The following is a 23692-nucleotide window of genomic DNA, read 5'->3' as shown; positions in this document are numbered from 1 at the left end:
CCCTCGGCCGACCTCTCCACGAGGAGGCCCCGGAACAATGATGCGCTGGATGGGGCCCCGGGACAGGGACCGCAGAGGGCATCATCGCCCATGCCCGCGCGCGCACCATCACCGGAGTCCGGCGTCGGCCCGAGCATGCAGGGGCGTAGTCCGAGGAAGAGGCCTCGGAGGGACGAAGGCGATGCCTGCCCCGCCGCCAAGGCTGCCCACCCCCCGAAGGGAACAACAATGTCGTGACGGCGGAATCGGTATCAGACGACGCCGGCGCAGACCACATACGTAGTACTACACACAGGACGCGCACAAAGCCGTCACGTTGCAGACGATACAATGGCTCCGGCCGTGCCGCAGCTGCACAGACTCCGCCGGGGGTCGACGACCGCGGCCGTGGCAGACGAAGCAAATGAAACCGAGTCATTTTTCAATCGCGAAACCACGCTCGGGCGAGCCGTGAAACTCGCTAGGAATGCTACCACCATCGGTGACCAGCTGTGCGCGACGCCGTACGGTGAGGCGTGCATCTGCTGCGGCACACCTGACGACGAGATCATTTTACTTTGCCAAAGCTACTCGTACGGGAAGCATAAACGCCCGCACAATTCAACTGCAGACCTATCAGCGTAAAGCTCTTTGCAACCAGGGCCGAATGGGAGCATCGCGAATGCGATTGTCACTGCCACGGACAGCGCCGGCGAAGGTCACATGCACAGAGACACACGGTTGGCAACCGTCACAGAAAGTAAGGTTTGGTTTATGGGGGTTTAACTTCCTAACGCGACTCCGGTCATGAGGGATGCCGTAGTGAAGGGCTCCGAAAGTTTCGACCACCTGTGGTTCTTTAACGTGCACTGACATCGCACAGTACACGGGCCTCTAGAATTTCGCCTCCCTCGAAATTCGACCGCCGCGGCCGGGATCGAGCCCGTGTCTTTCGGGCCAGCACCCGAGCACCATAACCACTCAGCCACCGCGGCGGCTCAGACAGTAAGGAAGCCAGACGTACGTAAGAATATACAGCCAACTACGGCGGTCCACCAACGAGATAAATCCTATGAAGAATGATCTTAGCAACGAGATAAAAAGCCTTCTTCTATACGCACCGTCAACAATGAACCCGGTTCTAAAGCCGTCCATCCACGGTCTAGAAGTTCCTCCTCCAGTCTACACGCAGCCCGGGTCCAAGGTGTACTTTCATTTTCAGCAGACGAAAAAAGCAGACCTTGCAGACAAACACCCGAAAATGCTGGATGTAACGGATGCAAAACTGTAATCCCGGCAATAGCGCACAAAGGCCCCTGGGCTTTATCTAGAGTTAATCCGAAGATAACGCTAGGAATTAATGGCTAGGTGGCACTTGTCACCCCCCCGATACGGAGGGGAGGCCATCCATCCATCCACCCACCCACAAACTTGTCCGTCCGTCCGTCCGTCCATCCACCCATCCATCCATCCATCCATCCATCCATCCATCCATCCATCTATCTATCTATCTATCTATCTATCTATCACTCTGTGTGTGTGTGTGTGTGTGTGTGTGTGTGTGTGTGTGTGTGTGTGTGTGTGTGTGTGTGTGTGTGTGTGTGTGTGTGTGTGTGCGTGCGTGCGCGCGTGCGTGCGTGCGTGCGTGCGCGCTATCTTCGTCTCCTCGGCTACAGCTTTTTCTTGGCAATGAAGGGGGGGGGGGGGGCTACAGAAGCGTAGTGTCATTCCTCCAAATAGTTGCTTGCCCGATGGTGCGCCTAGCCGGCTGGCGCGCTGCTTCATCCCCGGTTCCCTCGCTCTGTCGCTGGTGCAGCTGGCGCCACCTGTGTAAGCTTTTTGTAACTAGACGTTGAAAGTTAAAACTCTCGTATGAAATACAACTTACAGAGGCCCTCAAACACCTTCTGAGGAAAGTACATAACCTCGCTCGTCACTACATTATGTTGTCATGAACAGCTGACCGAAAAATACACTTTACACGCAGCAGAGAACACGCAATCGCGCGCGACAGTTGGTGAGCTCTTTCAGGAAACTTTCAGAAAAGCTCTCTCTCCTCCGTGTCACACGTCTGCATTAAAGGGACACTGAGGAGAAATTGAAGTTGGCTTGTATCGATAGAATACCAGCTCCTGATCACAAAAACGCCGCTCTTACTGAAAACAAAGCTCTTGTAAGGTAGAAAATAGCAAGAACCAAAATACAGGTATCGCCACCACAGGCCAATCTCGCAGGTACAAGCGTAGTGACGGATGGATGGGATGGATGGATACGGCTGAACCCTTTACATCGGGCGGTGGCTCAAGCCACCTAGCCATGTCTTGTGAAATTTTACTCCTGTCTTGCTTTTAGCCACCAATCAGATAACCTTCGCTTGGTTACTTCTAACCTCTTAAAATCCACTTTCCCCTCACTATCCCTAAACCCCAATGCCTTGGGTAAGTCAGCCCCGCTGCCTTCCACTGTAGGGTGAAGCCCTTTACAGAAAAGTATCAAGTGTTCAGCCGTTTCCTCCTCCTCTCCGCACGCAATGCACAAAGTGTCTATCTCCTGGTACCTGACTCTATACGTCTTAGTCCGCAAAACTCCAGTCCCGGCCTCAAACAGCAAAGAACTTCCCCTACAATTATCATAGATATTTTCCTTGACAATTTCCTGTTTAAAGGTCCGGTATGTTTCCAGTGCCGATTTCGTCAGCATCCCTATTTTCCACAACGCTCTCTCTGTTCCTTTAACCTTTTTCTTAACCGATAATTGCTGATTTGCCCCCTTACTGCTGTCCAGATATTTGCTTGTCAATTTTCTAGTTCGCTTTCTCCATTTCGTGTCAACATTCTTTATATACAGGTATCTGAAAACTTTCCTAGCCCACCGCTTTTCCTCCATCCTTCTCAATCGAACCTCGAATGCTATCTTACTGCTAGCCTCTCTGCTCTCGAAAGACGCCCATCCCATATCCCCCTGTACCCCCTGATTTGGTGTATTGCCATGTGCTCCCAAAGCTAACCTCCCTACTCCCCGTTGCCTAATTTCCAGCCTTGCTTGAACATCTGGCCTCATACACAGGACCGCATTCCCGAAGGTCAGGCTAGGGACCATCACCCCTTTCCAGATCCCTCTTACCACCTCATACCTATTGTAATTCCACAGTGCCCTATTTTTCATGACAGCTGCATTCCTACTAGCTTTATTCTTTACATATTTTTCCTGCTCTGTCAGATACTCAGCACTGTTATTTATCCACACCCCAAGATACTTGTACTCATTCACTACTTTTAGCACGAACTCCTGTATTCTATGCTCGCCGCCCTCTTCATTAAATATCATGACTGCAGATTTTTCCTTACTATACTTGAAGCCTAATCTATCTCCCTCTGTACTGCATATGTCTAACAACTTCTGCAGGTCTTCCTTGTTGTCAGCCATTATCACTATATCGTCCGCGTATATTAGTCCCGGTAATGTCTGTTTAATCAATTCCCCTTGCTTGAAAAAAGATAGGTTGAAGCCTAGTCCACTCCCCTCTAGCTTGGCTTCCAAACCTTGCAGGTACAACATGAACAACAAAGGGGACAGAGGACATCCTTGTCTAAGCCCCCGCTGTATCTCTACAGGCCCTGATACATTTTTTTCCCATTTTATGAGCACTCTGTTACCTCTATATATATCTTTTAAAAGATTAATTACTCCATTTTCCACATCCAATGTGCCCAATATGTCCCACAAATGCTCCTGAGTAACGTTGTCATAGGCTCCCCTAATATCCAGAAATGCTAGCAATAAGGGCCTATGTTCCTTTTCCGCAATTTCTATACACTGTGTCAATGAAAATAGATTGTCCTCCAACCTCCTTTGTTTCCGGAACCCATTCTGTAGTTCCCCTAACACCCCCTCGTTCTCCACCCAAGCCTGCAGTCTATCCTTTATAATTTGCATCACCACCCTGTAAACCACAGATGTCACTGTTATGGGGCGATAGTTACTTACGTCTGCTTTGTCCCCCTTTCCCTTATATATCATGTTCATTCTACTTAATCGCCATTCATCGGGGACTTTCTCATCCACTATCATTTTGTTCACTACCTGTATTAATGTTTGCTTGGATTTTGGTCCTAACTTCTTTATCAACATAATCGGGATCCCATCTGGTCCTGTTGATGTGCCACTAGGAACCTTCTTCTCTGCCCTTTCCCACTCTCCTTGCTCAAGTGAAGCTATTGCTGTAACCGGTCTATCCTCCTTCGATAAACTATGTACCACGTGCTTTGCTGAAAATTTTTCCGTCATCCTTGTTCCTATGTGTTTTATTGCTTCATCCCCTTCTAGTCGAATACCCTCATCTGTAACAATAAACCTTTGTTCTAGCCTAGTTTTATTACTCATTGCATTTAGATGTTTCCAGAATTTTTGGGCTGCTTTTCTATCCTTTTTATTTACTTTTGACATCCATTGGGCACCCTTTCTTCTAATTTTCTCATTAATCAAATAGGATGCGTCCCTTCTACACTTTATGAAGGTATCCCATTTTCTGTCTACTTCGGGTTTTGGTTCCCCCCTCTTCTTGGAATATCTGTGTTCTCTGGATGCTTCCTTGCGCTTTTCTATTGCCCTCTTGACCTCCTCATCCCACCAACTCTTGGGTTTGCGTCTTTTCCCTTTTAACTTTACTCGCACCTTAGCTAGCTCTAGCTCCAGTAATCGAGTTAATTTGGTATAAGTCCATTCTGTTTCACTATCCTCAAAAATTACTTTCTCGATTCTTTTGGCTGCTACTTCCAATTGCTTTTCTGAGTAAAAATTTCCCCCTGATTGTTCATCTTGCTTCAGTCCTACATTGCTTTTTCCTCTGAAGCTCAACTTGATACGCTTGTGGTCACTACCTAGACTTCTGGAACCATCTTCATCTATGCTCATTACCCCTAATCTGTTATACATCCTCTGTGACATTAGTGCATAATCTATCGTCGAGTGCAGACTCCCCGCCTCCCATGTTATGAGCCCTTCACACTTCTCGGTGCTGTTGCATACAACTAAATCATGCCTGTCACACATGTCCTGCAGCATGCTTCCTGTCGAATCCGTGTACCCATCCAGGTCTTCTATGTGTGCATTCATGTCACCTAATATAATTATCTCGCCCTGTCCTCCTAGCTCATCAATGTCGCTTGCAATACATTCTAACATTTTCCTGTTTTCCTCTCTGGCATTGACCCCTGTCCACAGGTATACAAAGCCAAGGAGTGTTAGCTTGCCTGCCACTGTTCCTTTTAGCCATAAATGTTCCCTGCATCCCAGTCTAACCCTTTGAAAATTCATACTTTTATGAATGAATGCCCCAATTCCACCTCCCTTTCTGCTGCCCTCTGTTCTATTGCAATATTCCCATGCGTAGTCTGGGTTACAGGGTGGTTGCTCCATGTCTCTAAGATGTGTTTCCACTAAACCATATACCATTAATTCCTCCTGTCTTAACTGTTCTTCTATTTCCTCCCATTTCAGTCTATTCCTGCCACCTTGCATGTTAATGAAACCTATATCTGAATTAACTTGGCCCTGGCGCTTGCGTCTCTTTCTTCCCCTATGGTTCCATTGTCCGTTTGATCTTAATTCTTCCTTCTCTACACTGGTTCCATCAGAGCTCTGGGTCCCCCCAAAAAAGCTGTTGCCTGGCGACCTATCCTACTACCCACCTTCTTGCCAGTGGCACCACCGTAGTGGATGCCATCCTGTGCAAAAGGGTGGGGCCTAACCTCATACACTTCCCATAAGACAAGAGGCGCCACCTTGGAGCAATTTTCCATCCTACTTGGCGTCGCGAATCTCTGAGGCTGACAAAGGTATGGTTGCGCAGATCAATATTGAAGTAAGTTTTGTTTTAAAACCAAAAGTGCACTTTTATCACACAAGGAAGGCAGGCAAAAGACAACCTGAATGTTGGAAGCAAAGAAAACGGATGCTTGGCGGCGCCACAGGCGGCCAGGAGAATTTGATTTGTTATGGCGCTTCGCGTCTATGAGCTCTGTGCGCCCCGTGGTTTTGGTTTTGACGCGCCTCGATTTACAAGCGCCGGACAGCAGAGGAACTCCAAGTGCCGCTTCAAGTGTTAAACTTTGAAGGAGCCTGTTAAGGCTGGTCAGATGGTCGCCACGGTCGATGAAAAGCTACGGTGGCACGATGGCCGGTGATCGTACAAGGCAGCACTTGTGTATTCGCACGCTTGCCCGGCGAAACATTCCCGGCTGTGCCAGTGAACTTCAAACTACTTAACGGAAATCATTTATCAGGGACGGGAGACAAGGTACAAGGCAGTTCAGAAAAATTGCTGAGGGCCTAGCTCTGTCAGGCCAGGATATACCTAGCGAAAGCGCGGAGATTTCTGCATCAGAAGAGTGCATTCACTAGATGGGCCTTTATTGACGGCTGTAACTTGAGCCGTCGTGGCGGAGCGGCAGCGCTTCCGCCTCAAACGCCGAAGGCCCTGGTTCGATTCCGAACCTCGGCACTGGACTTCTTTTCTTTAATTTAGTGAGTGGGCGGGGTGTTTCAGCGGCTACCATGGATGCCGCCAATGAATACGTTGGTTGGCGGTTAAGCGCAGGCTCTGTTAAGGAGTGTTTATGCTGCGGCGAGGCGCGCGCGCGCGCACCCTGCACGGCGAAGTCACGTCGGTCAAAGCGAGACCCTCTATACTCGAATTGCGCTTGACCGCCGACGCGTTCGGCGGCTTCGGCGCACTCTGACCGCATTGGCGGGAAGATTGGAGCATGTATCTATTTCGCGCCGAGTGCGCCAGCCGCCGCCGGCCCGGCCAGACTGATTTGGCTCCGCGGCGAGGTCTGCGTTATATTCAATAGCTGCGGCAGTTCGGCGGAGCTGTTCTTTTCGAGCTCGGCTATTTAAGTCCATTCACAGTACATATCTGAATGTACATTCAAGTGGGCGAGAGAGCCAGATCCAGTGGACCCGTTGGATCTAGCGGAAGCCGTTGAAGCGTCGTGCGCCGGCTTTGGTTTCAAGCCGACGACTTTAAACGCGACCGCCGTCGAGCACCCATTTGTTTTTTGTGGCAAAAAATAAATAAATTATTGGCCCTTGCAACCGTGGGAGACCTCGACGCTGCCTGCTGCGCCGTGCAACCGCTCCGTTCAAGGAATCACAATCAGTTGGCCCTAAAGCCCCGGCCAGCCTCCGATGGGCGCAACGCACCCCTCGCGACTCCCCGCACTGGGGTTATGATATTAACGGCTGCTCTCTGAGGAAGGGGAAACCATCCGCCGGCGCCTAACCCAACCGTGCTCCCTCAAAAGCATCGCACGCTCTGTGTGGCTGAGGTCGCTGAAATGCAGGCCAGAGTTTTTGCGAGAACTACGTCGTCGGGTTCGGGAACGGGATCCATCGTAACGCTGGCAAGACGCCGGTGCAAACGTAAACGAAGCGACGGTGGCGACCCCCGATAGATGCCTTCAACGTGCGGCGGCGGTAGCTTTCAATTCGGCAGCTGCTAGACCGCACCGCCAGCCACCAGAAATCACGGAGTCTCCGTTCACGTCACGTTTCACGTCACTCCGTTCTTTGTCGTCATAAGAGTTCTCCGTGTCGTCATAAGAGTTCTTGAGTTTGAATCTGAGCGGCGGGAAAACATTTTTCAACTTCGAATCCAAATTTCTTTGAAATAAATCCATCTTTCGCTCCCGGACAAGCGTCAACAAAGCCATGAAATGCCGAAGTATCTGATATTGCTAACAAAAAAAAATTGAAAGGGTTCTCCTCAGTGTCCCTTTAAGAGACGGTTATTGGTTAGAATCTCTCAGACGTCGCGCAGGTACCATGGCCGCGGCCAATAAGCCGCGTCGCTCCGGTGGGTCAGAAAGCTTCCCTCGCCAGGAGATTTTCACGGCCGTTGGCAGCCGGCAGATCAGCAACGGAGCAGCGCCGACATTGGAGCGTGTAAAAAGTGACAACGGGAAAGGGAAAGGCGCGAAGAAACTGAAATTCAAAACTTGACAACAAATAACTAACCTTTTAACAAACGCATACAAAAATTCTTGTTGCAGGATACTCGTGAAGTCGCGTCCTTTAGCACCCCAGGAATATCACAACTTTAGGTCACTCAATAGAGTGGCCTAAAATGCGGATGGTAATCAAACGAACACCACCAGGCGTAAGGACTCCATGCCGCCTTGCCGGCGGTGCCATAAATTGGCAGTTCGGCATTCGGCACGCGACCAATAGATGGCAGCACTATGGCTGCGATGAAAAAAATAAAATAAAAGTGTAGCTTGCTATTTGTCCCCGAACATTTATCTAACACTTCGACTAATAATGTGAGAAATGAGGTAACTTCTTTGACAACCGCTGGGCACCTGTAATGCCCCTTAATCGGCGGCCCTTTCCGTTACCAAAATGGGGACATATTTTTGATCCATCCTGGTGCATGGTTCAGTGGTTATGGCGCTCGGCTGCTGACCCGAAAGACGTGTGTTCAATACCGGCCGCGGCGGTCGCATTTCGATGGAGGCGAAAATCTAGAGAAAATCAGCTAGCCTTTTTCCATTCGTTTAATCACTACTACACCTTCCATCACACCTTCACCCATCATTGATGCCCTGAGGCAATAACTCGCTTTAAAAAAACAGCAAAGGCACAAAGAAACGAACGCGCGGCAACACAACCGGCAGCAGCAAGAGAAATGCTTTCGCATTACTGTACCTAACCAGACCTAAGTGCACCCCTGGAATTTTTTTTTTTTGCCTATTTTGTGAATACCCATTGAGCTGGAGGGGGGCGACTAATGAAGAGATGGAAAGAACTGTTGGAGGTGGCAATGCAGATGAAGGACTTACACGAATACGAATATATGGGAGCAAAGAAAGGGAGCCTCTAGCGCACTCTTTCACAAAAGCGCTAGAGGACAGCTCACTATACACTTTTCACTCCTCTATGTTTAGAGTGAAGAAACAGCGACCCCGCACAGACAAGTGGGATAAAATGAAAAAAAAAGGCAGAAGAAGAGAAAGAAAATTCAGTGGACTTTCCGACCATGTCGGAAATCTCGCTCATTTCCAGTTGGGCCGTCCTCCATAAGGATGTTCCAAGGATATTTCCTCCTAGATGTCCGGAGCGGTGACCTCTCTCTTGGTCGTCCGCAGCGAGCTTCAACCTGAGTGCTATAATGCATGCAGACTTTATCCTTTTCGACCGTCCACTTAAGCTCCACTTTCTTGGCAAGAGCCGACCGGTCCGCTCCAAACGTAGTACGTCAGGCGCAGCAGAGCAATTAACCCCTCTCGCTGATATCTGTTCTGAGCTAGGCTGAAGAGTGCCAGCTTTGACGTCAACACAAGAATTGTGCGGCGCCATATCTTAGAAATTTACTAGACTTATCAAAACTGCCCTCGCATATAAGGCTTGCTATCGGATGATAATAAAGAAATAAAAATGCTATAGACAGCTGAGATTCCATGTGAAACTGAGCCCAAGCGCACAGTAAGATTGTTTTACCTTAGTCTATACATTATTATCTTACCTGTATTACATAGGTGCGCGTTCAGACCGCGGCAATAGCATTTTTTATACGGCAAGCTCTACAGATAATCCAGGGCGCTAAATATAAACCATTGCTTCGACAAATACTCGCAGAAACAGAGAGCGGTGTGTTTGCCTGCCAAATCGCGTGGGGACCTGGCATTTTCAAAGCAAACATGCCCAAGACTAAAAAACGGCTTAACCGATTCCATCGCAGCGCGCGGCATATTATCCCCTGCATGCCTTCCAGTATCATGGTTCCATCATGCGAGCAAATAACTGAAAAGCATTAGGTTTTTTACAACGGTTCCATAGAGTATACCGCCCCCTGTCGGCTCGTAAGCTAGCCACACATTTTTACGAAATTTGGCACACGGCAGACAAAACACAACTCTACACCCAAATGTCTGTGTTGCAAACACTACGCGCGGAATACGGGCTGCACGCGCACAAGGCCAGTTTCTTGTTTTCTCACTTTACAGCCTAATTGCGCAACACTTCGAATGTCATAACACGCCTTCGGTTAATTCGGACGCATCCTGCTCGAAAGCACGAAGGGAAAACCCCCCAACCGGCCAACCAACCGTGCGCGCAAAATCGATGAGTCGCCTCGCGAAAGTCACTCATAGCGCCGACCTCGACGGCAGATGATGCACACACGATCGCGACGCAGCAGAAAGTCGAAGCAGGCATTCAGACCCATACGCCCTTTTTCTTATCCAAGACACTCCCCGGCCGCTCGTTCATTTGCTCGACTTTTTTCAGGCGCGCGTAAAAGAAGCAATGTGCCGCTGCTTGTCGCGTACAATTAGGCGGCGACAGGCGCGTGCGTCGCTCGGACAGGTGCCAGAGCAGTGGAACGGAAGCACTCACGACGACGCCCCGGCATACGCAAACACCGGCGGCCGTTTACGCCCGGGGGCACTGGAAGAGTACCTCGGCAATCCAAACAACCGGCCGCCTGACGCGATCGAGAACGTACCGCGCAAAAAAAAAACCGCCCCTCTTTCGTTTTCCTCAACTCAGCGGGAAAAAGATCAAAATTCGTGCCGGCAAGGTGTTCCATTCGCAAGGAAAGGCGCACCAATCCCAGCCGTCAAAAATGTGTACGCACGAGCTGAATACGGCGAAATGGCACAGCGAGAAAGTAGAAACGATCAAAGAAATAAGAACGAAAGAAAACGTCAAGAGCGCGGTGTTTCACCTCTCCGGCCCACCTGTTTCCCGTGTCCCGACTGGCAACAACCCTTCGGTCGGTTGTTTTGCTTCACATGCTGAAACTGCCCGAGGTAGATCCGAAGAGATCGCGGACAAACGTACCAGCACAGCGGACGCGAGAAACATTTGCGAGCCGCGCGGCGATCTCTCGTCGAAAGCCCGTTTCGCGCGCATCGGTAGGCGGGCCGGTGGCCGTCGTGTTGACGTCCGGCTGTTGCGGCGGGACTTCTTTTCGCTCACCTTGGAAGCCTTGAGCGCCGACGGCTTGCTGGCCGTATCCGCCCAGAGCTTGAGCCGCACGCTGCGTCCGGCCGGCGGCGGGTATCCGACGACGAGGCCCTGCTCGGCCGACGCGCAGCATCCCACCTCGTCCACGCTCAGGATCTCGGGCCGCACGTTGAACAGCGTCCGGATGCGCTCGAGGCAGCAGTGCAGCACGTCCATGTCGCGCACTTGCAGGACCACATCGGCGCTGCATTCCATGGTGGCGGCGACGCATCCGTCGCGGCGATACACCGCCGCACTTCAGCCGCTGCTTCACACACGCACCACTTCACCAGCGCCGAGCCGCCGACGACGACGGGCTGCTGCCGCTGCAGCTTGCCTCCTGCCACCGAACCTTCATCGCAGCGACGCCGCCATGTTGGCGAGGGGAAATGGCGTGGAGCGAGCGTAGCGGAGCGCGAATGTGTAGGCACGCCTGCTGCGACCATCGGAGGAGAACGCACGCGCCGCTCTGCCGCAGGTCGGAGTAGCGGCGCTGCGTGCGCTTTCCCAGAGAAGACGCAGCAGCAGCACCAGCTGAAGTGTCTAATTACTTGGCGTTGAGGAAGGAACCAACAGGTAGGGCGTCTAAACTTTATGTGCGGTCAAAGAAGACACCCCCAACCCCTCCCTAACTCTGAAAATATACAATCTGCTGAGAGCTGGAGTCACCCCACTCCTCCAAGAGGCGGGACTTAAGAGAGAATTTCTTCATTCCACCAACTTCGTGGCTTCCTCTTTCCTCTCCAGCGGTTTACTCCTTTTACTTGTTTTATTTTTGTACAAATGAGTAGTTCTAATTTATTATAATCCCACTTTTCCATGGGATGTGTCTCTATTGCTTCCTCTATGCAGGCCGCTATTTGCGCTATTTGTTCGTCATTTAATTTTGCGTACTCTTTTTGACTCCCCATCATTTCTATTTTGAGCAGGGCTCCAAACTGTAGACTAATACGCTTATGATCACAACCGAGGCTATACTTCCCCTCTTCGTCTATTTCCATTATTGCGAGCTTGCTATACATCCCCTGCGAGATTAAGCAGTAGTCAATGGTCGTTTGCCTGTTACGGGATTCCCACGTGATCTTTTCCTCACACTTAGTTTCTCTATTTACAATAACTAGGTTGTGTCGCTCACTGAAGTCTAGCATCAACTTCCCGTTACAATCTGTGTATCCATCCAGATCCTCGATGTGGCCATCCATGTCCCCCAACAGAATAATATCGGTGCCATCTCCAAACTCCTTTATATCGTCATTGAGACACTCAAATAGATCCGTGTTCTCTTGCCTGCATTTGTCCCCTGTCCCTAAATAAACTAATCCTATCCATGTCCTTTTACCGGCAATTGTACCCGATACCCAGACATGTTCTTTGCAAGTTGACTTTATTCTTTGCCAATTTGTTCCTTGATGTATCAGCATACCTACTCCTCCTCCCTTCCTCTCCGTTGTTGTTCTGTTGCTCCCTTCCCAGACGTAGCCATCAATAAATGGTGGGTCTTCTAGATCCCTGAGATGTGTCTCGCATAGCGCGTATACACCTACTTCTTCGTCCTTTAACTGCTGTTCTATCTCCAACCACTTCGCTCTCTTTCTACCGTATTGCATGTTTATGTACCTGATCCTGGTGTTAAATTTCTTTTTTGTAGTTTTCTTCCTGGACCTCCTAGTGGCCATTTTATTGGCGTCAGCCTCCATTGCTACACTTTCTACTTTGCTTCTACCTACCCCTACGCTCAGACCCCCTAAAAAAGCAACTGCCCGACCTGCCAGGCGCCACCCGATCTCGGCTCCTAGCCTTCCATTAAAGTGGACGCCATCTCGTGTAAAGCCTCCGCCAGAGCCTGCTCTATGCACTTCCCTGTTTATGTCGGCCACTTCAAAGCCTTTCTCCTGGCTTAACTTCCTTATCTCCCGAATAACGGCCACAACGTCCTTGGCAATTTCTCCGTTCCCTCCTTGCACTTCCAGCACTGTGAACACCACGATCTGAACTTGCTGTGCTATCGCCCTTAAATCAACTCCCTCCGCTAATCTTTCCACTACTTTCGCGGCTTCACTATTCAAGACGTTATTTAGCCCCGCCGCTATCACTACCAAATTGCGCTCTGCGACAATCTTTGAAAGTTCGTTTTTTGTCCCTCTCAGTACTGCGTCCATTTTCCTGCCTGGGAATGCCCCGACTGCTACTCGCTTATCACCCTTTACAGGCTCCATTATAGTTATTTTGCACCTACTCAGATTTGAGTCTCCACCGATAAGCACTTGGCTATTCCCTTCCTCCATCCTAACTTCCGGATTATTTTGCCGCCTCTTATCTGTGGCTGCGACCTCATTCCTGAAAGTGAGCTTGTTCCCCTTCTCTTCATCTCCTCCAGACTTCCTAGTTGCCACGTGTGCGTAGCTGTTCCTGTCTGAACATGCCTGACCTAATTCCTTATCGCTGTCCATGCCAGCGCAGGCCCCATCCACGTGGCTGGCGCTGGAATGTCCGCCAATGTGGCTTCGCTTGGCGGTATCAGCCATGTTTCCCCCCAACACTTGACTAAGCTGTTCTTGAAGTTTCCGGTTCTCTTCTCTCTCTACCTTCAGCTCTTTTTCTAGGGCATCCATACGTAGCGCTAGGCTGGTGTTCGCTTCGTCAGCCCTGTCCAGGCATGCGCTTATTACGCAGCATTTGCACATAAAATCCGCGCCTTCGGCCTCCTCTACAGATTCGAACCGCGTTTCCTTCAAATTCACCGACGCCTCACACTCCTTGCATTTAACTTTCAGTTGCTTGACCATCTTAGCAGCACTCTATTGTTACTACCACAAAATGCTAGAAAATAAAAGACTATTTGCAACCACGTGCTCAAATAAAATTCTGCCTACCGCCAAAGCCAATCACCTAGAAAGGAATACTAACTACCTGTCTAAACCAGTTAACTCACAAATGAGCCCCGCAAATCTGCAGCTGCCGGCCGGAAAAGGCCCGGTCGTTAGGTCACTGACCTGCTCTTTCGCGAGCCCTTCACCTAACTAGCCTAGACCTAAAACTAGCCTAGACCTAAGCTCTCAAAATATTAAAGGAAAGAACTCATCGATTTGTCGTAGTCACCGCGCTCTCGCAGTCATCCGTCCGTCAGGTCCCGGTCATATACCTGCTCAACGCCACTCTCTGGCACCGGACCACTGGCCTTCGGTTCGCTTCGCTGAACCCTCCCGAGTACGCCACTATCTACAAACCCCGGCTGCGAGCTAACGAGCGACGCCCACGTCCCGTGCAGTGCAAGCGATGCGGGCAGTGTACGACCACTTAACGGCTTGCAGTGATGGTCCAGTGCGCTGCACTAGTTGCGGCAGAACAGATAATTTTACTACTACCTCAATCTTCTGAGGTGCACCAACTCCCCCAAGTAGCACCGAATGCAAAATTGTTATATACAGGTTGCATGAGCGTCTTAAAATCTTAAAAATTAATAAATAACGCTACAGGTTATATCATAATCATTAGTTTAACATTCAAAGCAAACATTTTGCTAGTGCTCTGTTTCAAATGTTAGTAAAATGTTAAAAATATAACATGAACATATATATATATATATATATATATATATATATATATATATATATATATATATAACATGTTGTATCTCGTACAGCAAACTTTATAAACGAACTTGAAACTGAACATTCTTTGAATATTGTGTTCCAAACGTTATTATATTTTTGAGATCATAATAAATGTAAAACAACATTATAAATGTATTTCGAGCACTCTGTCACAGAACTTCTTTTGCTGTTCCTACAGTAAATGTGTTTTTCAACTATAAGCAGCACTTTGTAAAAATAATTATCGGACGAAACATGTGATTGATCACTTAACAGATATGTTTACTTCCTTCACAGCTTTTCATACGTACCTAGGCACCATGAGAGGTGGCTCACACTCACACTGACAGCCAGTCGCACTCACACTGGTGACCACTCACACTCACCACCACTGACAACCACTCGCCTTCACAACTCGCGCACACTCGCTAACTTAAACTCACAACCATTCAGTTACGCTAATGTCCACTCACAAAAACAGCGCAAGTACTTATACGCCTCAACAGAATTCTGGGTACCATTTCGTCAACCAGTCTGAGACAAGCTGCTTTAAAGGAACTATTCAATGAATTAAAACTCGCTTGTATATGTTTTCAGTGCTTATAAATGATGCTAATGAGCATTTACACTAAGCATGAGTCTTCGGAACTCAGCCGGCAATTTATTATGAATTTTTAAAAACCGTATTTTTCAAAATTCGCGGGCCGATTGGTGTTTTCGTAGTGGCTGGTTTTGAAAGTAAAATCGTGAAAATAAGCGTCACTAGTGCCGTGACGTCGGCAGGCCACCACATGCTGTCATTCGCTGGAGCCACGGCAGCCACTCACGGGCACACTTCCGGTAGCCGTGAAAGTCGTATGCTCGTGCCGCCGCGCGAACCCCTCGGGCAAGCGCGAGCCAGGTCACTGCCTTCGCGCATATGGTTTCAGTTTACCTCTGCCGCCTCTTTCTGTCGGGAGTTGCGAGGCCACCCGCAGTGTCTTTTTCGTCCGCAACAACAGACGACAAGCAAAAGAATCCGAAGCGCACCGCAATCCAGAAAGGCTGAAGAGAGACCGCGGAGACGCTGCCGATGCTGCTCCTGGGGCGCCGGGTGCGACAACCGGAAGTTGCAAACCGAACGTCTGCGGGTGACGTGTTCATGTGCGGGTCCCAGTCCCAGATCTGTTTTCTTTATTTTTTTCTTGTGCCCCGCATGTACGAGTTGAGGGGGAGAGGAGGAGCGTAATTTTTAATCGTTTATATCTTGGTTGTTATTGGTGCTAGCTCAAAAATTCTTGCACTGCGGTGACGAGTGATCGAATGCCAATCTCTCGTCTGCTTTATGTAACCTCAGTTAATTTATTGCATAGTCCCTTTACGTCAATCACTCGTTTTTTTTTTTCAAAACTGAACTAATCAATGGTATGCCAGCATCCTCGGCGCTTTTTACCCACGAGCACCGCGCGAGCATTCTGCGAAGCCGTTTAAAGGGGCTGTGAAACACTGCTTGAATGGATGCCGGTTACACTTCAGATGGATTCTTTATGTCACACAGATGCTGAATCAAAAAGAATTACAAGAATCGACGCATAGGAACAGGAAATATTCAATGAAGAAATTTCGAAATACAAGCAAACAAAATGCTGCCCTCAACTCGATTTTCGCGCAGCTTGCCAATCGCATTTCACTCTCCCAATGACGACACTTAGTGCGACCAATCAAAACAGCCTAACTGAGCACGCGGTGGAAGTTTGCTCTCCATGGTTGCCTGTTCTCTGTAACTCGTTCTTGCCAAGGCTGGCAGCGCCGTTTGCATGGTTACAACCACCATGTGAACGCCCAGCTGACCCAGCGATGTTTCATCGTCACGCCGATGGCGCAGAAGGGAACACTGATAAGTGATGTTTCCTGACTTATGGATCCGAACTCCAGCGCGAGATACTGCGACGGTGTGACGGCCTGCGCAAGATATCAGACACATTTAGCATAGTGCGTACCACTATACTGCTTACCGCCTTCCATTGCCCGTCGCTCCTAGCGCGCTGGTTGGTCACGGCGAGCAAGGAGCGCGTGCTGTTGACGGGAACGTGGCGCCATCTGGCGCCGCCACCCGGTGATCCTCCCCATGCTGACGATGCGCACTGCTAAATGAGAAACGAACGGCTTTTTTTTTTTTTTGCATCCTTCCTTGGGACCGAAACGAACGTTGTGCAATGGCTCAATCAGATCGATTCCGCAAAGCCGTTCTCATATACATAGAGAGTAGCCATAAGTGCTGTGTGCTAGTGCTGTGTGCTAGGTGTGCAGGATGTTTACAGAGAAGTGCAAAGTCCTTCGATGGATGGATGGATGGATGGATGGATGGATGGATACGGCTGAACCCTTTACATCGGGCGGTGGCTCAAGCCACCTAGCCATGTCTTGTGAAATTTTACTCCTGTCTTGCTTTTAGCCACCAATCAGATAACCTTCGCTTGGTTACTTCTAACCTCTTAAAATCCACTTTCCCTTCACTATCCCTAAACCCCAATGCCTTGGGTAAGTCAACCCCGCTGCCTTCCACTGTAGGGTGAAGCCCTTTACAGAAAAGTATCAAGTGTTCAGCCGTTTCCTCCTCCTCTCCGCACGCTATGCACAAAGTGTCTATCTCCTGGTACCTGACTCTATACTTCTTAGTCCGCAAAACTCCAGTCCTGGCCTCAAACAACAAAGAACTTCCCCTACAATTATCATAGATATTTTCTTTGACAATTTCCTGTTTAAAGGTCCGGTATGTTTCTAGTGCCGATTTCGTCAGCATCCCTGTTTTCCACAAAGCTCTCTCTGTTCCTTTAACCTTTTTCTTAACCGATAATTGCTGATTTGCCCCCTTACTGCTGTCCAGATATTTGCTTGTCAATTTTCTAGTTCGCTTTCTCCATTTCGTGTCAACATTCTTTATATACAGGTATCTGAAAACTTTCCTAGCCCACCGCTTTTCCTCCATCCTTCTCAATCGTTCCTCAAATGCTATCTTACTGCTAGCCTCTCTGCTCTCGAAAGACGCCCATCCCATATCACCCTGTACCCCCTGATTTGGTGTATTGCCATGTGCTCCCAAAGCTAACCTCCCTACTCCCCGTTGCCTAATTTCCAGAGCCTCTGGTGGTGTATTTTTGTTTTACTTGCTTTACAGCGCTTTGATCTAAGGCAAACAAGTTGGTTTTGTTTATGTAATATAGAACACAAAAACTTGACAAAACGTATCTCTAGTTATTAACCCAATTTGAAGCATATTTACTGTTTGTCCAATCATAAAGCTCCCACTAAGTGATGCCATATCCACTGCTAAAAACCGCCACTGTATAGTGACACCGTCAGCGCCATGAATTTGTTTTACGAGCTAATGAAAATATTAAAACCGGAGTATACGCGGTACGACCGATGCTGATAGCATCACTATAACTCATTCTATGCAACCAAGAGGCAAAACAATGCAATGATTATGTGTTTCGGGGCCCCTTTAAGGTGAACGATGAGTCTCTGCAAAATAGTTAATGGTCGTCTGCAAGGCAGGCCGCCAACCCAATTGATCCCATACGAGGAAAACAAGAGAATGCATAGAACATACAAACAAAAATCGCACACTACAAACAGAAGCGAATAACAGCGTGCCCTTTTAAACGTCATATTCGATGGTTTGAAACGGGGACTCAGCAGAACAGCACGAGCATCTGATCAGTTCCATTCACACATCTTCATTAAAAAAAGATGAAAAGGAATCAGCTACCACATCACCATACATTCATTATAGTTTTGCATTTTTTCGTCGCTGCAACACCGCTATGCTGGTGCGTTCGCATCGTGTTGCGGTGTTTCGGTGTAATAAGCGAATTTCCGAGAAGGAACAAGGAACCGGAGACCTGAAGAGAGGTTATTCGGAAGGATAAAAAAGTGAAATTATATTTGCATCTGCTTGCATTACGGAGCGGGAATATACAGAATTAGTGTGAGATTTGAAAGGGGAAGTCACCGATCAAAAGCTTCGATGGTTTTATACAGGTTTTTCTGGCTTCGTGCTTTTTCAATCAAATCTGCAGGTCTCCTTGTTAGGAACCACCTGAATCACATTTTATCGTCTGTGCTGACTACTTCAGTTTCTGTTAAGTCAGCTTGTAATGTACAGCAGGATCCCCTTTATTCGACTGCAAGGAAAGAGGCATGACGTCAGCGCTGGCAACGAGCATGAACACGAAGCTGTCTTGCTTGGGGCCATCCACGCTGCGACGAATTTATTGCGTGCTTGTTGGACTGAACTTATTTGTTTGCATTAAACAAAGCTTGCGCGGGTCAACGTGGGTTACGTGCTTTGCGCGCTCCCGGGAGTTTGAGCCGACCGGGAGGCATGCAGCCGGGTGCTGCGCCAGCGGAGCAAGGGGGAGGGAGAGTGGCGTGCTGTGACAGTAACACTCCTTCCGGGAAGACCAGAGGGGTGCGTCTTCCTGTAGGCTCGGACTGAACGGACATTACGGCGCAGCACCGGAAGCTAAGAGGGAACTGTGGCATCCGGTTGTCCAAATAGGGGAAACCGAACACCAAGCGTCATTGCATGAACACTGCGGTGGTGCGCTGCAACTCCGCTTCGAAAGCGGCACTTGTCGGGGTAAGACGTGGACACTGCAAAAAGTCTCGACCTCAAAATTTCGACCTCAATGAATGACGACCTCACTCAACCTCAAACTCACGCGTGAGGTTGAGATCTGATTTGCTGACCTCACAAAATTTCGAGCTGTCGCCGACCTCACCTCACGATGTGAGGTTGAGGTCGACGTCATGAGGTCGAAACCTCATGACGTTGCCCAGTCTGTGTCTAAGTAACAATAATGAGTTTGCCTTGACCAGAGATGGGCATCCTCACGAGGGCGAGCCCTTATGAGCGCGTCCTCACCCTCGCGTCATGAGGATTTCGCTCGGTGAGGTGAGGATGGACGCATGAAAATTCGTGAGGGCGAGGGTGAGAGAGGAAAGACATGATGAGGTGAGGCCGAGGAAGGACAAGATGCATATGGGTTCACGAAAAACAGATGAAGCTGTCGACAATCCACGGGTTCAGAGCATGTGGATTTGCGGCAAAGCGTCGCTGATGCACAGCTGGTCGGATGCCTCCTCCGTTGGTGCGGACGTCGACATCGCAGAGAAGGGCTCTAACGAAGCCTGTGTACGCGTAGTACGAGCGCTCCCAGACCACCAGAAATGCGATATCGAGGGCCGACCTATTACCAGCTGCTGTTAACGCTTCAACTGCGAAGTGTTATATCGAGTTCCCAAAGCAGATTGTTAGCAGGAAACGTCTCGGTGAGATAACATTATCACGCTTCAGAGCTTTGAAAGCGCCACAATACGGCCTGCTTTGAATAGACGCACATAACTCTATCGTTTAAAGAAATAAACGCTACTTTTGTCGTACCTACTATATTTTGCAGTAACATGGAAGTCCAATTACTATGATCTCCGGATACAACGAACGCAATCCGCGTAACCGCCAGGTTCGTTATAAGTGGGCTCTATATTTAAAAAGAAAGTTAGTTTCCCGCATTAAATAAATCCATTTTGCTGTTTTTCAGAAGTGGCATGACTGACACTACACGTTTATTTGCCATTCCGGCATCGAGTACACTGTTCTCATTTAACGCCGTTTCCAGCTAGCGCTCCTCCCTATGCTCACAATGCGAGATTCGCCGGCGGCGCCGGTTGCACTGCGGTCGAAAATTCTACAGCTCCGACTGTGCACGACCGGGCTCGAGTAGCGGCGGCGGCGCCCTCGAGACCGGCCGTGGCCTGTCATAGGGGAGCGGAGGACTACATTACGCTGTTTGCACGGATCGCGGAGGTGAAACTACTAAGCTGTTTGCGGTCTACAAAGCAAGCAGCAGTTGTCGCATGTTTCCCGAGGTCGAGAGTACAATACTCGTACGTCTCCGTCCTCCTAAAGAGCGGCTGCTTCGTACAACGTTCGACCATTTTCTAGCTGTCTAGAGCTCGCAGAGTGGGAAAGCTGTGTCACAGCAATAGTTTTATATTTGTTCGCATCACTCAAGCTGTCACTGTATTTGAGGTAGACGACGTTCTCATTAAACGAAAACATTCAAAGCGAGGCTTTCTAGCAGACCATTTTGGAACTACTTTCCGCTATTTCGACGTTTGACGTCACCTTTAAGCCCAACGCAATTTTCACGTCAAAACGTCACTTTTGTTTTTACACTTAGAGGAAAGACACCGTTGCCAAGCCCAGTGTGCTAGTGAACACGACGTCGTGGGTTAGAAGCGTGGTTAGAAGCATAGTGGTCGAAACACCCTAAATATGCTTCGTTATCGTTCCGGTAGGGCACTTTTTAGTAATGCGGATATTGCGTCAACGTGTGGCGTCAACAAACTTTGTCAACGATATGACGTCGCGTGACGCGTCTGCCTGTCTCCCGTGAAAACAAGACTGAATCGGGCGCACGTAAACGCGGACGGACGGACGGCGGTAGTGGAGCAGTTTCTGCTCAGCTCTCTGGCGAAAGGTGGTGTCTTTCATTTTTCTCTCTGCCGTTTAGAAAGGCGTGGGCGCGTGACTGCGCTCGTTACAATGTCGTGGGAGTCAATCACCGCTGCAAGGCCTAGAGCACTCGACAGTTGACGGCGGACCCTGACCGTCATCAGACATGCTATTGCGGCTACTTTCATGGCGGACGGGCCCGCTCCGGAGCGGCGATGTAAATCAGGGACCCGTTTAGGAAATCGGCACAGCCCGGAAGCGAGCAGAAACGGCAATGAGCGGCGGCCTGGGCGGCAGCAGCACGCTGCGGCGGTCGGCCGCGGTTCCGACGGACCCAAGCGTCGCGGGTGAGGACGCGGGCGTCGAATGGCTCTTCGAGATCCTGCGCGAGGTGCAGCTGGAGCAGTTCTTCATGAAGATCCGGGACGAGCTGCAGGTGACGCGGCCGCGCCACTTCGAATTCGTCCAGACCGAGGACCTCGAGAAGATCGGCATGGGCAAGCCGGCCGCGCGTCGTCTGCTCGACACTGTGAAGAAGCACCGCGCGTCCCAGTGGAAGCGGAACCTGCTCAGCCGGCTGCTTCCCGTGGGCACCAAGGCCCGGGGCACGGCGTCCTCGCCGTCACAGCCGCCGCAGGGTCCGAGCCCCGCCGGGGCGTCCCCGACGGCGGACCTGAGCGCGCTCACGTGCCTCATCAGCGAGAAAGACGTGACGCTGGCCAGCAAGCTGGGCGACGGCTCGTTCGGCGTCGTCGTGCGCGGCGAGTGGGACGCTCCGGACGGCCGCGCCATCCCGGTGGCGGTGAAGATCCTCAAAGAGGACGCCCTGTCGCAGCCGGGCGCCTTCGAGGACTTCATGAAGGAGGTGAACGCCATGCAGCAGCTGCGCCACCCCAACCTGATCCAGCTGTTCGGCGTGGTGCTGAGCGCGCCGCTCATGATGGTCACCGAGCTGGCGCCGCTGGGCTCGCTGCGCGACTACCTGCGCAAGCAGTGCCGCCGGTTGCCGGTGTCGCGGCTCGTCGAGTTCGCCGTGCAGGTGGCCACCGGCATGGCCTACCTCGAGGCCCGCCACTTCATCCACCGCGACCTGGCGGCGCGCAACGTACTGCTGGCAGCGGCCAACGCCGTCAAGATCGGCGACTTCGGCCTCATGCGCGCCCTGCCCAGTCACGAGGACTGCTACGTCATGGCCGAGCAGAAGAAGGTGCGTTCACCCGTCCCGGGTTGACGCTGCTGCGTGCTTGTTCCTTGCATTCGGCTTGTGTCGCAACAAGGTTTCTTGTGGTGTACGAATGCTGTTTGGCATCTCCACTTAATCCTTGCAAATAATTATTATATATAATTGGTCGATATATGCGCACACACAGATACGCACTTGAATGCAATCGAATATAACTGCTGCCAAGCTGTAGAGTGTGTTGGTATGCATGGTATGTGTGTTCTTTACAGAGCACGTACCTCATGGGTGACAAGAACTATAGCTATGCATGCGATTGGACATTCAGAATAACTTTATTGTGGAGTCAAGTTAAGACCCAAGAATGCAGTGTCACCTATTTTGGCCAGAACTCACTGGTAACCGAGCTAAGCCGAGCCTAGTGAAGTGCTTCAGGTTGTGGGGAGGAGGTAGGGAAAATAAGAGGTCTGGGCAGTGTTGCATGCGAAAATGAATAGGCTCGCTGTCGGTGATCTGGTTAGAGCTATTTGGGCAGTTTGGATTGCTGCAGAAGCTAGTGAAATGAATCTTTGTGGTCTAAGGATACGGATCCTGCGAAGGATTCAGAATATTTGTGGGGCAAGATGTGTCGGTCCAGTCCAGATGTGTGGATTGGGAACAGTTGGGGATAAGAGTTGATGGCGAATACCTAAGTAATTTGCGATTCGTGGATGACATTGCCTTGCTTAGTCACTCAGGAGATGAGCTGCAAAGCATGGTAAATGAGTTATACAGGCACAGCAGAAGAGTAGGTCTTAAAATAAACATGCCGAAAACCAAAGTAATGTCCAACAGTCTCGCAAGGAAACAGCAGCTCACAATTGGTAGCAAGGTGCTGGAAGTGGTGAAGGAATACATCTACTTAGGCTGCTGATCCGAATCATGGCTGTAGTGGATATAGTGGCTGGTGACCCGAATCATGAGAGGGAAATAACTAGACGGATAAGAATGGGGTGGGGCGCATGTGGCAGGTTCTCTTGGATCGTGAATGGCAGTTTACCAATATCACTGATGAGAAAAGTATATAACGGCTCTATCTTACCTGTACTCACTACGGGGCAGAAACGTGGAAGCTAATGAAAAGGGTTCAGCTTAAGTTAAGGGCAACACAGCGAGCCATGGAAAGAAAAATGGTAGGTATAACATTAAGAGGCCAGAAGTGGGTAGAGTGGATAAGGGAACAAACGCGTGTTAATGACATCCTAGTCAAAAAAGAGGAAGAAATTGGCTTGGGCAGGGCATGTAATGCTAAGGCAAGATAACCGGTGGTCCTTGAGGGTAACAGAGTGGATTCAAGGCAAGCGTAGCAAGGGGACGGCAGAAAGTTAGGTGGGCGGATGAGATTAAGAAGTTTGCGGGGATACGGTGGGTGCAGCTGGCAAAGGACAG

General features: G+C 49.8%; 3 protein-coding genes across 4 annotated transcripts in view; 1 reads left to right on the top strand and 2 right to left on the bottom strand.

Annotated features, from left to right (window-relative positions):
- The window catches only part of LOC144096619 (uncharacterized), a 137891-nt gene extending 126524 nt beyond the window's left edge, over positions 1–11367 (bottom strand). The window contains exon 1 of the mRNA XM_077629435.1: positions 10963–11367. Within this exon, the coding sequence (XP_077485561.1) occupies positions 10963–11205 (243 nt within the window). The 5' untranslated portion in view covers positions 11206–11367. The remainder of the gene's footprint in view (positions 1–10962) is intronic.
- On the bottom strand, positions 11344–13550 carry LOC144098101 (uncharacterized). Its single transcript, XM_077630650.1, has 2 exons — positions 12277–13550; positions 11344–11425 (listed from the first exon to the last, which is right to left on the bottom strand). The coding sequence occupies exons 1-2, from the start codon at positions 13512–13514 to the stop codon at positions 11344–11346; spliced, it is 1320 nt and encodes a 439-aa protein (XP_077486776.1). The 5' UTR covers positions 13515–13550.
- A 7239-nt stretch (positions 13551–20789) lies between these two features.
- Positions 20790–23692, top strand: part of Ack (activated Cdc42 kinase) — a 65632-nt gene continuing 62729 nt past the window's right edge. Inside the window, exon 1 of one of the 2 annotated variants that reach the window (XM_077629434.1) lies at positions 20790–22291. In XM_077629434.1, the coding sequence (XP_077485560.1) occupies positions 21359–22291 (933 nt within the window). In that variant the 5' untranslated portion in view covers positions 20790–21358. The remainder of the gene's footprint in view (positions 22292–23692) is intronic. The other variant, XR_013306789.1, reaches the window with a different exon arrangement.

This window comes from Amblyomma americanum, chromosome 7 (assembly GCF_052857255.1).
Source record: "Amblyomma americanum isolate KBUSLIRL-KWMA chromosome 7, ASM5285725v1, whole genome shotgun sequence".
NCBI classification, from domain to species: domain Eukaryota; kingdom Metazoa; phylum Arthropoda; class Arachnida; order Ixodida; family Ixodidae; genus Amblyomma; species Amblyomma americanum.
The sequence above is the reverse complement of the archived record's forward strand: the minus strand, read 5'-3'. Positions and strand labels throughout refer to the sequence as shown.